The sequence below is a fragment of the Cryptomeria japonica genome, chromosome 11, assembly GCF_030272615.1.
Source record: "Cryptomeria japonica chromosome 11, Sugi_1.0, whole genome shotgun sequence".
In the NCBI taxonomy this organism is placed as follows: Eukaryota; Viridiplantae; Streptophyta; class Pinopsida; order Cupressales; family Cupressaceae; genus Cryptomeria; species Cryptomeria japonica.
This window is the reverse complement of record NC_081415.1, coordinates 686,984,122-686,999,896: the sequence shown is the minus strand read 5'-3', so window position 1 is coordinate 686,999,896 and position 15,775 is coordinate 686,984,122. Positions and strand designations below refer to the sequence as shown.

The 15,775-nt window shown below is 36.1% G+C and overlaps 1 protein-coding gene across 1 annotated transcript in view; it reads right to left on the bottom strand.

Annotated features, from left to right (window-relative positions):
* Window positions 1-1,086: 1,086 nt before the first annotated feature.
* LOC131860398 (vegetative cell wall protein gp1-like) overlaps window positions 1,087-15,775 on the bottom strand; it is a 36,861-nt gene continuing 22,172 nt past the window's right edge. The window contains exon 2 of the mRNA XM_059214805.1: window positions 1,087-1,539. Coding sequence (XP_059070788.1) covers window positions 1,087-1,539 — 453 coding nt within the window. The remainder of the gene's footprint in view (window positions 1,540-15,775) is intronic.

Sequence of the window (15,775 nt, the reverse complement as noted above, 5' to 3'; positions counted from 1 at the left end):
AACTAGAGAAATAGAGAAAACCATGTGGGAAAAAACTCTACTCCAAAAAGAGATGGAAAATAACACCACTAAAGCATGAAATAGATGCAAACACTATCGATGAGAAACTGCTGATCTGAAGACTCCATTGAAATAGAACATGACCAGTTAGAGAAGACTGTAATCTGTATGAGTTCCCTCAAATGACACTACTCGAATTAGATGGCAAACAAGGCAAACAACTGAAATCGAAGATACAAATGGAATGAAAAAACCAAAGCCTGAAGAGCTGATCAATCGAACCAAGGAAGCATTAGAACCAACAGGACAAACCTCCCCATAATACTGAAAAGGGAGAGGGATAGGTACACTGAAAAGAACGACCAACAAGAACTGCACAATGAAGAACCAGGAACATCAAAGTTGCTGAGAAAGTACATAGTGTCGTGGAAGGAACACTCACTTGACACACATCATGAGGTGAATGTTGTGGAAGGAACACTCACTGGACAATGGTAGATGGCAAACAAGGCAAACATCAACCCCCTCATGGCACTTTATAAGTAGTGCATGTACAATAAGGCATAAGATTTGCAAGATCTCAAGTAAACAATGCATGATGGCACTTTATCTTAGTGCGTTTGCATAAAAGAATCTACAATGATAAGAAGACTAGAAATAGAAAGGAGAACCAAAATAGAGACATCATACTCAGAGAAGAGATCCCAGGACCTGAAATAACCAAGATATCCACAAAGTGCTGAAAAAGCAAAAAAATGAAGAAAATATTCCTGGAGCAGAATATGGAAATAAAATTCATATGGCTGGAAAGTACACAACACATGCTTTCCAAAAATATTTTTTTTTTCGAAAAAAGGAGTTCGGATGCTCATTCTACGGCTCCCGAAGTGCAAAAACGAGACCCCACTTTGACTAGAAAAAAAAAAGTTAAACAAAAAATTGGAAAATATTTCCAACATCACGAGGTCCGACTCAAAACCACCTTTCTGACGCCTATTCATTTTTGAAAAAATGACTCTATATGCCCAAGATATGGCCAAAAAACCAAACCCCCCTTCAAAACAAGAGAGAAGGGTAGTCTGGTGGCTAGAGCCAGGCAGTGGTGGCTTGTGGGCGCCGCAAGGGTAGTGGCCTAGCGGTGGCTGAGCGGTTGCGGCCAGTGGGCATGAGTGGCACAGGGAGGCTGCAGACGAAGCGACGGTTGGGCGTGGGTGTAGTGCAGGTGACGGGCTGGGGGTTGTAGCGGCGACAGAGGTTGGGAAAGGGCCGCAGGTAGGAAGGCCGGTGGGGCCGTAGGAGGCGTAGCGTAAAGGTGGCAGTAGTAGGGGCTGTAGGTGGTAGAGGCCGGGGAGCTGCAGGCGGCGAGGCCGGGGTCGGTCGAGGCCGTCGGGATGCCGAGGGGCCGACGTGTCCTGTGGCGGCGGGGACTGGGAAGGCAGGGCTGTCGGGAAGCCGAGGGAGACTGGCAGACGATGGCGTGGGGCCTGAGTTCAGGGCAGGCGACAATGACCTATGCAGTACCAGGGGCCCCACGGTACCCTGCGTACCATGGGAACCCCCAATTTTATTTTTTTTTGAAAAAACAACTTCGCCCTTTTTTTTTGAAACCCTTTTCGCCTTTGATTTTTTTTCTTTTTAAAAATAAAAAATAAAAAATCGGCCTGCATGCCATAAAAAGGGAAAAAAATTATTTTTGAATTTTTTTCTCGAATCATGTGCCAGGTCCATAAGACTTGGCACTGGAGAAAAAATACTCCTAGAGGCTGAGGAGCCAAAAATGGTCAAGTTTTATATGACTATAGGGGTTTTTGGGCCTTCTGAGCACAATGGTGAGGTCCGTTTAGGCCCAAAGTGCTAAAAAAAAGGCCTATCCCTAAGTACATAAATAAACTTCCCGAAACCCCAGATCTACTTCTAATGCAAAAATTCTTAAAACAAGAACATATAGCTGCAGATTTGAAGCTCTGATACCATATTAGAGTTGAGAAAATACAACACCGCAGGAGCCCAAATGATCTCTGCAAGCTGAAAAACCTGTTACGAGAAGCAAGGAAGCAAATAACAGATAAAACAAATACACAGAAAATATGCTCAAAAAGATGAGAGCTCAATATTCACAAAAATGTGTAATGTGATAATCCTTACAATACAATGAAAGAAGTCAACCTTTAATAGGTCAAGAAACCCTAAAAAGGAAAACCTAGGTTTGCACATAATAATTAATAAAAGAATTAATTATTATGCACCTAAAGTTAGCTTAAGTGTAAAAGAGATAAAGGGAACTTAAATAATTAAACAAATATTGTTTAATTAATCATGTAAATACCCGAATACTCTAACAGATACAGGTAGGACATGTATGAGATTAGTGAGAGGATTACTCCCTATAGGAGGAGGTAGGAGCATTGGACTGGATGGGGGTTGCAGGAGAGGCATTGATTTTGGTCAGATTCAACCAGACCCTAGGGTTTTTACAGCTCATGGTGGAGAGGAGGAGGATTAAGAGGATCATGTTCCTCTCATTAAATGATGGGTTCTGAGGGCTACTTGGGTTTAGATTCCAGCAAATGGAGAGGGAGGTTGAGATGAGGGGATTCAGGATCATGTTCCTAGATGTGCCAGAGCAGGATACCTTGGATAGTCTAAAAGCATAGATAGATCAGCTTAGAGCACAAGTGCAGACACTCATGATAGAGAGAGACATGGTTGTTAGGAGACAACATGATACTCAAGGTCTTCTTGATCACATTCAGTAGGTTGGATTGGGCACTCTCTTAGCCGATACCGTCAGAGCACTATTTTAGGCTGGGAAGGAGACAACACACTGGCAACAATTATATGAGGATTTAGTCACAGAGATTCAGAGGGCAGGTAGCTATCATACTACTATGAGGATGGATACTAGCAGTGGTGGGGTCATGGGACCTCCTCAGAGGAGTGGTGATCATGGGGGATAGCCATTTGGAGGATCTTCTCGCCCACAGCCACAGAGACGAATGAAGTTAGGTGGTAGTGGCATAGGATAACCTTGACTTGATTTATATTGATGAGGCACTTGTATTTTTGGTTTGATATCATTGTATACTTGGACTTTTTACTATTTTTATGATGATCTATATGTAGACATGGACTCTATATGATGATCTTTGGTTTATTATGCATTGATTACATGGATGATGTTATGATGATCTCTTCTTTTCTTTTTCATGATGATGATTCTCTATATGATGCTATGATGATGGAAATGCAAAAATGCATTTGTTTTTTTGATTTTAATGATCATGGATGCAAATGAAATTAATTACTAACTTAAATGATGCAAATGCAATGATCTATATGAAATGATTTTTATTTTTATATGTAATGCTTATAATGATTAATGAATCTAAGTGCAAAGATGCAACTAAATGACCTTAATGGATAAAAAGAAGTACAATGATAATGATTCTAATGCAAATAATAATGATGATATACTACATGATTAATGAAATGCAATTGAATGCAATGATTGAAATGCAACTAAATAAAATGAATGATGGTTGAAATGATTCTAAAGATAAATGAACCTACAATGATCAAATGCACATTGTTTTTGTTTGTCCAAGTATACTCAATCTTTATTTATGACCGTTGATCTCTGAATAGAATGAAATGCTTATAATGCAACTGACAATGAATGCTTATAATGCAGATGAATAATGGACTAATCTGAAAATGATGTAACTAAAAAGATACTTCCAATTTTCATATGTTGTCTTGTAACAGTGCTTGATTTCATCATTGAGCTTTAAAAATATTGTAAGAAAATACAAGCAACTTAACATAGTGATTCAAGCTGACCCGAGTATTTCTTACATGGATTTTGATATAGAAAGTTTATACAAGCAACTTAATATAATAAATCAAGCTGACTTGAGTATTTCTTGCAGAACCGACAAGGATTATCTCCTTTCATGCATGACTCAGAATGTCCTCCTTGATCTTTTGCCAATCATATCCCTAGACAAGTACATACCTTAATAAGAGATAAACTGTAGACAACAAATAAATAAAATAGTCATGCCCCATCATAGCTTCTCTAGTCATGGACATATTTGAGTCACATCGAGTACATGATTAACAATAAAATCAAGATATAAACACTGAATCTTGTATGTCATTCACATGTTCTCATGGTCATTAACTGATATAATCATCTAAAATGATCATTGATAATCTTTTATTACTTGCTAGTTGATTCTTCATTTTTTGAGTTTCACACTTCAGTTGTTATAAAATGACTTGATCTTCGTTGCCTTGTTGCTCGTTATCTGTTTCAAAATCTTATGTGTTTTTGGTTTTTTGAAGTTTTCCGAATGTTTTCGATTTTTAAAGATTGAAAAGATCACCTTAGCAAAAGGAAATAGGATTTTGCCCGCAACGGAAACAAAAATGTATTATGGATGTATGAATTGATCAAGATCCAAACCATGGAAGGATATAATGCAGATATGATTAATTTTGATAAAGTCTAAGACAGTGACTATGATAAGTATGTCAAAGATTGATAATTGTTGGTAAGCTGCATATTTCTTGTTAAATGGTTCAAAGAAATGGATACGAAAGATGAAATTGATGAGCTAGGATAGATGGAAGCGATAGATGCGATGGGATGGAGTGGATAGGTGCACAAAGCAATCTCATAGATGGAAGAACTCACTTTTAGATAACGCTTGTTTACCAGGTTTTCACTGTCTAAATTTATTTCATTTTTTCCATACTTTGATTTTTTTCTTTTTTTTCTGTTTTCACTGTTTTATGCTTTTTAGGGATTTTCTACTTTTCTATTTTTTACTAATTTCTTCAGGACTTTATATGCTTTTTACTGATTTTTTCAGGACTTTATATGCTTTTTACTGATTTTTTTTAGGACTTTATATGTCAAGCATAAAATTTATTGAGATGGATGGAATTGATAGGTTCATCAAATCAATCACCTTCAAGGGTAGACAAATTGTATGCTCCCAAGCCATATGCTGCTACTATGACAAAAGGACCTAATCAATTTGGTTCAAATTTACCCTTCTTTTCTCGGTCTTGCTAATTTCTCGGATTCTCCCTTAAAACTATATCTCCAATCTGAAAAATGCGTGGCTTGACTCTGTGATTATAAATTTTTTCCATTCTTTGTTGATATGCCTTCAAATTATCTGTTGCATTTTGATGATGTTCCTGGATCAGCTCAAGTTCTTGAAGTCTAGAGACTCATTCTTCTTCTTCTAGTATAAGACCTTTCAAAGAAACTCGTAGAGAGGGTATCTCTACTTCTATTGGTAATATGACTTCTGATCCATAGACTAAGAAATATGGAGTTGCCCTCGTTGGTGTGTGGATGCTGGTTCGGTATGCCCAAAGAGCAAGATTTAACTGAATGTGCCAGTCTTTACCAACTTCATTGACTATTTTCTTTAAGATTTTCAAGATAGTCTTGTTTGATGCTTCAACTTGACCATTTCCCTATGGATAATATGGTGTAGAAAACCTATGTTGGATATGGATAGTCTTGTTTGATGCCTCAACTTGACCATTTCCCTATAGATAATATGGTGTAGAAAACCTATGTTGGATATGGAATCGCTCACATAGTTCCTTCACATCTTGATTCTTAAATGGCTGTCCATTATCAGTAATAATAGTCATAGGGACTCCATAGGGACAAATTATTTAATTCAAGATGAATGATGATATTTGTTTTCCAGTCACTTTTGTCAAAGGTACTGCTTCAATCCATTTAGTGAAATACTCAGTAGTAGTCAAAATGAACTTATATCCATTAGACGATGAAGGGTTTATCTTACATACCAAATCAAGACCCCATTGAGAAAATGACCATGATCCTGCCATAGGATGCAATTCTTGTGCTGGTACATGGATGGGATTCCCATGGATCTGGCATTGTTTGCATTTCTTGGCATAGGTGAATGAATCTCTCTCCATAGTAAGCCAATAGTAACCCATACGAAGAAGTTTCTTAGCCAATGTTAATCCACTTGAGTGTGTGCCACAAATACCCGTGTGAACTTCATTAAGAACTTTCTCATATTCTTCTTGTTTGAGACACCTCAATAAAGTAATATCTTGATCTCTCCTATATAAGGTATCAACATTAATAGTATAGCGGGATGACTGACAGATAAAATTTCTTCTATGATTGCGAGATAAGTTAGGAGGCAGGATATTCTCTTTTAAGTATTGATATGTTTGGCCGTGTAAGGATTGATCGGTTCCAGATATATGGAAAATCATGTGGTTATGCTGGGATTCAATGGTAGGTTTCAAGATATCTTCCACCAGGAATTCATAATATTGTTGATTCTCCCAATTCCGCAAGAGAGATGCTATTGTAGCCATTGCATCTGTTGCTTTGTTCTCATTTCTTGGGATCTGAGTAAATGTTATTTCTTCAAAATGTTCTTTAAAATTTTCAACCAGTTGTTTGTAAGGCATGAGCTTGTCATCCTTAGTTTGATAAACATCATTTATTTGGTTGATTATAAGCTGTGAATCACCATAGACATGTAATTCCTTGATATTCCATTCAATAGCAATTTTGAGCCCAATAGTCAATGCTTCATATTCTGCAGTATTGTTTGTGCATGGAAACCACAATCTATATGATTTTGGAATTGTGTGTCCGTGAGGTGTGATGAACAAAATTCATGTTCCTGATCCATATTGCGTATAGGAACCATCAAAGTACAACTCCCAAAACTTTGTACTTATTGTCAGAATGTCTGCATTAGAAAATTCAATGTGCAATAGCATGTCATCTTGTAAGGGTGCTTCAGTTAATTGATCAAAAATGACCTGTCCTTTGATAGCTTTTTTATCAACATATTCTATATCAAACTCACTTAGTACCATAACCCATTTTGCCAGTCTGCTTGTCAAAGTTGACTTGTTCAACAAATACTTTAGTGGATCTATTTTTGCTATCGGTTTCACAAAATGAGTCAGCATATAATGTCACAATTTCTGAGTTGCAAAAACAACTGCTGGGCATGTCTTCTCTATTGATTTATAGTTAAATTTATATCCTACAAGTGTTCTACTGATGCAATACATTTCTCTTTCTTTGCCTTCTTCATCATGCTGTGCTAAAAGAGCTCCTCTTGATACATTTGTCGTTAAGATATAAAGCAACAATGGTTTCCCTTTGATTGGTGATACAAGTACTGGAGGATTCATCAAATACTCTTTGATTTACATAAAATCCTCTTCGCACTTATTATCCCATTTGAATGGAACATTCTTATGTAAAAGATGAGTGAATGGATGACATCTATCTGCTAATTGAGAGATGAACCTTCTGATTGATTGCAATCTTCCTTGTAAAGAACACAATTGACTTATGTTTCTAGGCAACTCCATTTCCATGATAGCTTTGACCTTTTCTAGATTTACTTCAATTCCATGAGATGATATAATATACCCAAGAAGTTTTCCAAAGGTTACTTCAAATGCACACTTCTACATCTAGGTCTTTTGAAAATGTTGTTTCCATTAGAGCTTTTTCCAAAATTTCCTTATGCATAGGTGAAACTTTGAGAAGCTCTCAAATTGATATTTGAGCGGGTATTCTTTGCAATTGTTCCACTAAGTTATATTGTCATGAAGTGGATGTTGATTCATTTGTTATACCCAAAAATGTAGCCTTCACTTTGCTTCTTGTAATGACTTTGATTGGTTTTGAAGGTGGGTTATCTTTAACGATGATGACATTTACCACATCATCATACGTATAAGCGTAGTTTACTTTGGTTTTGCCTTTTTCATATTTAAATTTAGATTGTTCACCTTTTTCATAATTTGGAAGTGGAGTTTTGAAAGCTAGATGTGATTCATTTGTCTTATGACTATCCACTGTGATATTTCCATTATCGATTAAATCTTGGATATGGTGCTTCAATGTTTGACAATCATTAGTTTGATGTGCTTTATTCCAATGGTAATTGCAAAAATGTTTGTCGTTCCACTAATTAGGTTTGACTTGTGGTTCATAGTTTCTTGCTTCTAGTAAAGTAATCAGTTTATTCACAAGAAGAGTTTTCAAAGCTGATTCCAAGGGTTCTCCAATGTTTGTGAATTTCCCGCGAGGATTGGAGAAGAAAGATTTGGATTTACTGTTCTCTTGATTGTTATTGTTTGGGATTTGACTTGATAGATTAAAGATTGTTTTTTTTTTTGTAGCACTATTGTCATCATTTCCTCCATTGATGAAATTCTTATTCTTTGACCAGAATTTAGGTTTGTCATTGTTATTGTTGTTGTTGTTGTGATTGTAGGAATTATTGTAAAGCTTTCACTTTCCTTTCTTTACCATTACATCTTCTATTTTTAGACCATTCTCAATCATCTTGGCAAAAGGAGGACATTGCATTTTTAAACGGAAACTCATTTCACTGATGAGGTTGTTGATGAATATGTCCATTTTTTCTTGATCAGGTACATCTCTTGGATACCTATTAAACATTTGTTTCCATCACTGTAAGAAGATCATGAAAGATTCACCATTCTTTTGCTTAACATTGCATAAATCTAGCATTGTTATCTCATTTCTTACATTGTAGGAGTATTGTGAAATAAATCCATTCACAAGTTCTTCAAAATATTTGATTCCAGATGGTAGTCTTGAGAACCATTCCATCGATTGTCCATTTAAACTCCTAGGGAATAGACACACCAAGTAAGTTTCATCATGTGCAAATTCCATACTCATAGTACAAAATTCCCTATTGTGATCTTGAGGATCAAATCTCCCATCGTATTTATCATATTTACGGATTTCATATTTAAATTTTTATCAAAAGGATATGGGCAGATATCTTCCAATGAATACTTCATGGAACTCGTTCCATTATGCATATCATGTTTTATTGTTGTAAGGTTTACATTTATTGAGTGAGATTTAACAAAGGATTATCCATAAGGTTTCTCCTTGTATCTTCATAAGTTCTTCTATCACTACACTCTCTTCTTGTGTCATCATGTTCTTTTCTTGTTTTATCTCCCCTTATTTTTTCATGGCTTTTTTTGTTTATATCCTCGTTATTTGGATCATCTATGTTTTGAGTATTACTCATCTCTGTATCTTGTTTCAAGCCTTCTATGTTAAAGTATTGTGGCAATTTAGCTCCCGATTTTGCCAACATTAAAAGATATTTTTCTTTTTGCTTTGCTAATAACTTTTCCATTAGTCTATCAAACTTGAAATCTTGCTCAAGGTCTCTAATGGTGTTATTGACCGCTTCTTCATCAACAACCGTATACTCAAAAGTTTGGAACAATGAATTATATTCTTCCATTTGTTTTTGTTGTTTTATGAATTGCTCGTATTGAACTCTAGTCCAAACTAGCATGTGATTGCTTCAAAATTTTTGAAGTTTTGACCTTCTAAAAATAACTCAATAGGTGATTATTTGTTTAGGAAGGTATGCTTTGTTGATTTTATCACTGTTATTTGTTTGTTGTGATAAAGTGTCTCTTTGTTGAAAAGCACGTCCTTGTAAAATTTCTCTATCAAATTCTATCCCACAACCACGTAAATAGTGACGAAAACGGTGTAGGAATGTCCTATGTTTTAACAAGATCTTGCGATTGATATACAAGAATCTTATTCTCTTCTGAGTAGCTATATAACTAGGCTTTCTTTTCTTAAGGCGATATTTAAAAGTCATATAAGCATATGATAGTTTACAAGTTTGTGTGATTCCAATGTGAGTGCAATTCTAATTTTTGATAAAACCTAGGTTCAAAATAGGAAAGATATATCCAAAATAATGAACAAAAGGTAGATATGATTAAGTTGAATCGTGATGGAGGATTTGATATATCCTGATGAGAAATTGATAATGATGTTGATTTTTGCACTTAAGATGGTTGAATCACTAGCTTGTTGAATGTTTTATGCTTATAGAAACCTTTTTGGAAATAGCCTGTTGGATTGATAACCTAATTATCAAACTAGTTTGAAGACAACTGTTGATACTGACTTTGAAATTTTTGGTCTGTTGTACTATGTCTCAGATGCGAGAAAGCATTTGCACTAACGTTTTGGTCAAAAGTGCTAACTAATAGGACAAATACGCTACTCTATTGCTTGAAAGCACTACTCTGTGACATTAAAAGCAAAAAACTGTGTTATAAAAGCGCAGTTTCATGTTTAAAAGCGCTAATCCACTGATCAAATGCATGAATATATGACATAAAATCATTGTACTATTGTTCAAATGCACTATTTTGCATAATAAATGTGCAGTTCTGTGCCTCAAAAGTGCTGTTCTGACTGTGTTACCAAGATTTTTTCAATTTTTCAATTTTTTCCCAACAAGTTATTAGATTTTTGCTCATTTTTGGATGATGATTTTCTTCAATTTTTGACCATTTTGAGCACGTTTTAGACATAGAAGACACGATTTTTGAAAAACAAAATGCACAAGCAAGTACAAATCCTATGGCAGGTTGAGACAATAATTGTTGAATCTCACATGGGGTTTCCCCCGAGGCTATGCTATTCAGAGTGGATATTTAGATGTTTGATCCCACTAGCTCCAGCCTCGACACTCACTTCTCTAGGGCAACCAAGCACCAGTTTCCATGAAAAATCCCCATGACAAACTTTATATCTCTACTAAGAACCATATGTGTGTGAGCCGCTTCAGAGGTCCGACCTCCTATGCCAATAATTAGAAGGATTTTGGCAACTGGTACAAGTGGCTTTTAGTAACGAATTTCGATCATGTGGCCATACATGCGGCACTTTTAGCTCTGTAAATACAGAAGGTTCCCATCCTATAGAGGTTATGCTCCATAGGGTTTATGGGGAAACATAGTGTCGGTATAAACTTATCAACACATGTTGTTTATGAATTTCATCACAAACACGATTTATTTAGAGTGGATCAGAAGGACTCGGTATTAGCCCGTTTCCACTTTGGGTCATTCCCCTCTCACTCGCCCCCTCAAGGCAGCTCGGGAAGGTAGGCCCTCTAAAGATCACACATAAAAGAGAGTTGATCTGGTTTTCTGATCACCGTATGAGGGTGAGAGCATACTTACCTACTACTTCATCAAGCACGAAATACATAAGTTTATTTTAGCCTTCTACAATATATGTTCAACTACTTTAAAGAAGTCACTTAAAATGCAAGTTGCATGCTATCAATTTGTCCCCTTAGTTAAGCTAAATGAGCAAGATATGATGTGTTACTTTCCAAAATAAAACTCCTAATTAACTATGTGAGGAAATGCATAAAATTTGCTGTAAAACAATCCTACACACAGATATGTTAGTAATTGAGATTTTTAGTTCTTGGACATTTGAACATGCAGAAAAAGTTTGTTAGTTGCAAATAAAAGTGATATCCTAGCAAATCCGTTGTTTTCCACCTCAAAAGCGCTGACCTAGAGGACAAAAGCGTGAACTTGCGATACAAAAGTGCTGCTCTATAGATTAAATGCGAGAATTCACAGACAAAAGCGCTAACCTAAATGACACATGTGTTAACCTAGTAGACAAAAGCGCTAATCTGAGAATTAAATGCGTTGATTTGCAAACAAAAGCACTAACCTAAATGTCAAATGCGCTAACCTGCGAGACAAAAGCACTAATTTATTAAATGAAAGCGCTGTTAGAATTCACACAAGGGTGAATTTGGATTACAATTGCATTAAACTTATGTTTACAAGAACTAGACAAGATATTGGAAAGATATATGCGAGGCTCCAACCCCACGGTGGGTGCCAAAATGTGTCGACTTGAATTTCATCATCAGAATACTACCTGCAACATATTAGTTTCACAAAATACAAAGGAAATGCTACAGGAAATCCAAACTCAACCAATGAAAATACATGAAATTGATATAAAATAAAAACACTATTTTTACCTTCATGATTTAAGTCTCATTGTGTCCTAACTCCACTGTTCTTGGTTGCAGATGATTTGCTCTCAGACAAGCACTGGTAGCTTCCAAGATGGCATATGAAGAATGGACTGATAACTAATAGTTAACTGGTACTATGATATGCAATGCAAATGATTTAAAGCTAAATGATTATGCTAAGTGAGAAATGCTAAATTGCTAAATTGCTTCAAAATAAAAACTCACGGATGCATAAGTTTTCTCAAATTGTTTAACTTGAAGACTAACTCTTTCTCAACTCAAACTCCTACTTTTATAGACTTTTGAGAGGATAAGATGATGTGTCTTGAGATCAACGGTCATGATCAGATCTGGAAATTTGGATGGTTATGAGCAAAGGTGAAGGTTGAGAGAAAGGGGGAAGGAGAAGACAAGTGTCACTCGTCTCACCTTGACTGGGTTGTCGACTGAGGGAATCTAGGGATGGTTGGAGAAGATTTAGGCATGAGAGGACAAGTGGACTCAAGTCCTTCCTAAGATGTAGGGATGTTGGAGAAAATATAGAAGAAGGTTAGGAAATATGTGTACGTACACAATATTTTATTATGTTGGAAGTTGAAGATAAGTGGCTAATAAATATTTTATTTATTTTAATTTTGTTGAATTAATTTAGCCACATGATGGATGAGTTGGCAAAGGAAAGATGAAGTGGAGATGGAAGGATGAGTTGGAAAAGGAATTGAATAATTAAGAAATTATTTAATATTTGAGACTATAGGATAAAAGAATAACCATTAACTATTATATATTTAATTGATTGATTAGAGGAATAATTAAATATTAGATATTTAATTAATTGATTAGAGGAAAATGATAAATTAATTAGTTAATAAAATATTTTAATTAAATTAATTAATAGAAGGACATGAAATGAATTAAATAAATTAATCTTTTCAAATTAACTATTTAATAGAAGAATAAATATTAAATAAAGATACAATATTTATTTAATCGGTCATAGCCATTTTTATGTGTATACAGAAAGAACTCAAAAGATTTGAGTTACAAGGCCTATTTCACTATTGTTCATACAGAGAATGGCAAGAACTCCTTACAAATGAATGAGAAAATGTCTTTTTATTAGAGTTGTTCCTGAATTTTGAATTTCAAAATATTGGCTCCCTCTCACCTGCTAACTCAGCTGGCTTGTTAAGTGTGTTGGCTGCTCCTTCTTTGAAATCAGGTGACTAATTGATCATGAATTTGAAAATCAGTTTGTGCTGGGCAAGCTAACTTGAAAACTCCTCAAAATTAGGGTTGAAAATGCAGATTTAGAGTTGATTTGCTTCCAAAATACCCTTTGGAAGATGACTCACCCCCTAGGGTCTTCAAATTAGGGGTAGGACTGCTGATTTGGCCTCCAAATCCCCCCAAAAGGTGGGATTTTGTCTTTGGACACCCCTATTGACACATTTTGAAATTTGAATTTGGACGCATTAATGACAAGTTTGAATTTGAAATTCAAATCTTGTTCATGACAGTAAGACCTATGATTCCCACATGACAATAAATCCTTATCACTTGTATCCTCCTCCTTTGATGATGACCTTCAAGCCCATTGATACTAAAAGATTTTCCTTGCAAGTGAATGTTGCTCTAGTTGCCTAAGAATGGTTTTGGCAATGATCTCTTCACTGTTAAGATTACATTGAATACTCAAACCTTTCCTTTGACAGTGGCTACCTCTTTGTATGTCTGCATCATGTTGTTGTGAATGCTTCTTGAACCCTACAAACTATGAATGCTGCTAAGACCTTCTCCTTTACTCTTCATGCCTTTTAGATCTACCCTAACTACATTTTGAGTCTGCATTATTGATTATCTCTTGGACTGTCTCTGTGACTGATCTTTGGGATGTTCATGCCTTATTGAACTTAACAATGGACTACAATAAGAGGGCTATAAGACATACCTCAGGGTTTTAAGACAATGCTCTTTATACTGAGAAGTTTGATATTGATAGGGAGCATTACGAAATGACAAGATATTGCTATTATTTTCACTATAATGGTGCCTCTGCATGTATTAACTGTTGGCATTATGTGAACCGATATGAGGACATGATGACATTGTATGTTGTTATTGATGTCAATATGTTGAAGAAGAGAGAACCGATATAACATTGTGAACCAGTATATGTGCCAAAGTGAAGCGATGTGTTTGTTCAAGGTGAACCAACATGTGGTTATGGGAACCGGTACATGGAAGCTTTGTATGACTACCGGTTGGTAGTCTCAACTTCAGGGTTTCCGGTTCAAGTACTTCAAGCCTGTGTGACTCAACTGGTGACTTTGTGTGATGAGTTAGTATTGTAACAAAGAACAGATCGTGTTGCCATGTCAGCCTTGTACACGTGAAGGATCTTGCATGGAGAAGATTGTTCCTATCTACCTTGGGAATGTGCGAAGTCTGTAAATGGTGAAAACGCGTGATGGGTTATCAGCTGCCATGAAATTAGTGGAAAACGAATGATGGAGAACATCTTGAGATTGGTTCAAGACTGTTGCATTTAATGCAATATGCTCAACAGCTAGGATTGAACCGTTTGAATTGCTTAACCTAATAGGTTTAGGGTTTAGGGTTTATGCTACCGACCTATCTGTTTCCTATAAGGTCGATGTTGTGTTTCTTTCTGAGGTTGTTGGAAAAAGTTGTATGTGTGTATCCAAGAGAAGATATACGTGATTCTTGCCAGACCAGAGGAGAGAAGTGATACCTACAAAGTGTAAGTGCAGAAGGTGAAGAGGAGCTAAAGCGGATCTGCATTGGCATTGAGTGTTGTTACCAGATCATTGTAATACCTATTGATCTCTAACCACTTCAACAGTTGGGAAATCCCTTAACAGAGTAGTTTTAACCGACTTACTGTAAATCCTTTAACAGGGTGACTCAAAATAATTGAGTTCTTGAAATCCTCTAACAAGGTAACCTTTAACAGGGTTTAACCGTTAACCAGGTATTCTAGCCATCCCTTAACCGGGTGATCCCTAATAGGATCAGTTCCTAACATAACCTATTGTATCAGTCTTTAACTGGACAAGGCTCCTAACAGATTGGACTTCTAAAGAGTTCAAAAACAACTTGTGGGTATTCATCCCCACCATGGTTTTTCCCAATTGGGTTTCCACGTGAAAAATCTGTGTGTCATGTGTGGTGTTATTCATGTGATGGTTTAAGTGATTTGTGTTTGAAGGTAAATCATGTTGATCTAGCTATTTATATATCTTTGATGATAGATTACCTATTCATGCACTAGGGTGAAATGGAAATGAAGTATTAGAATGTATGAAAAGATAAGTGTCAACCAGTTTATGCTTGTCTCAATTATTCTGGGTTTTGCCAGTTGTACTCTGTTTAAGACCGATGTTACTATTTGTCTGCCAAAGGTCAGTGTCTACTGACAAACCGGTTTCGGATTGTGTTTTTGTCTGTACTGATTCACCTCCCCCTCTCAGTACCAGTTTGGTACTATCCATTCATCATTGAGTTATCAATTGGTATCGGAGCGTCCTCCAGGTCCTCTGTGTTATAAGTTTAACCGCTTGAGGAAAAGATCCCAATCTAATGATGAAGAGGGAAGGTCCAAAGTTCAACGTAGATAATTTCAGTATATGGAAAGACAGAATGAAGATATACATCAGAAGCATGGGTGCTCAACACTGGAGCTATGTTGAGAATGCTTATGTTGCCCCTACCGGTACTCTCACCGATGACCAAAAGAGAGAGATGCAGGAGAATGGGCAAGTCATGGATGCCCTAATTAGTAGTTTATCTGACATTGAGTTTATTGATGTCCAAGATAAAGTAAATCC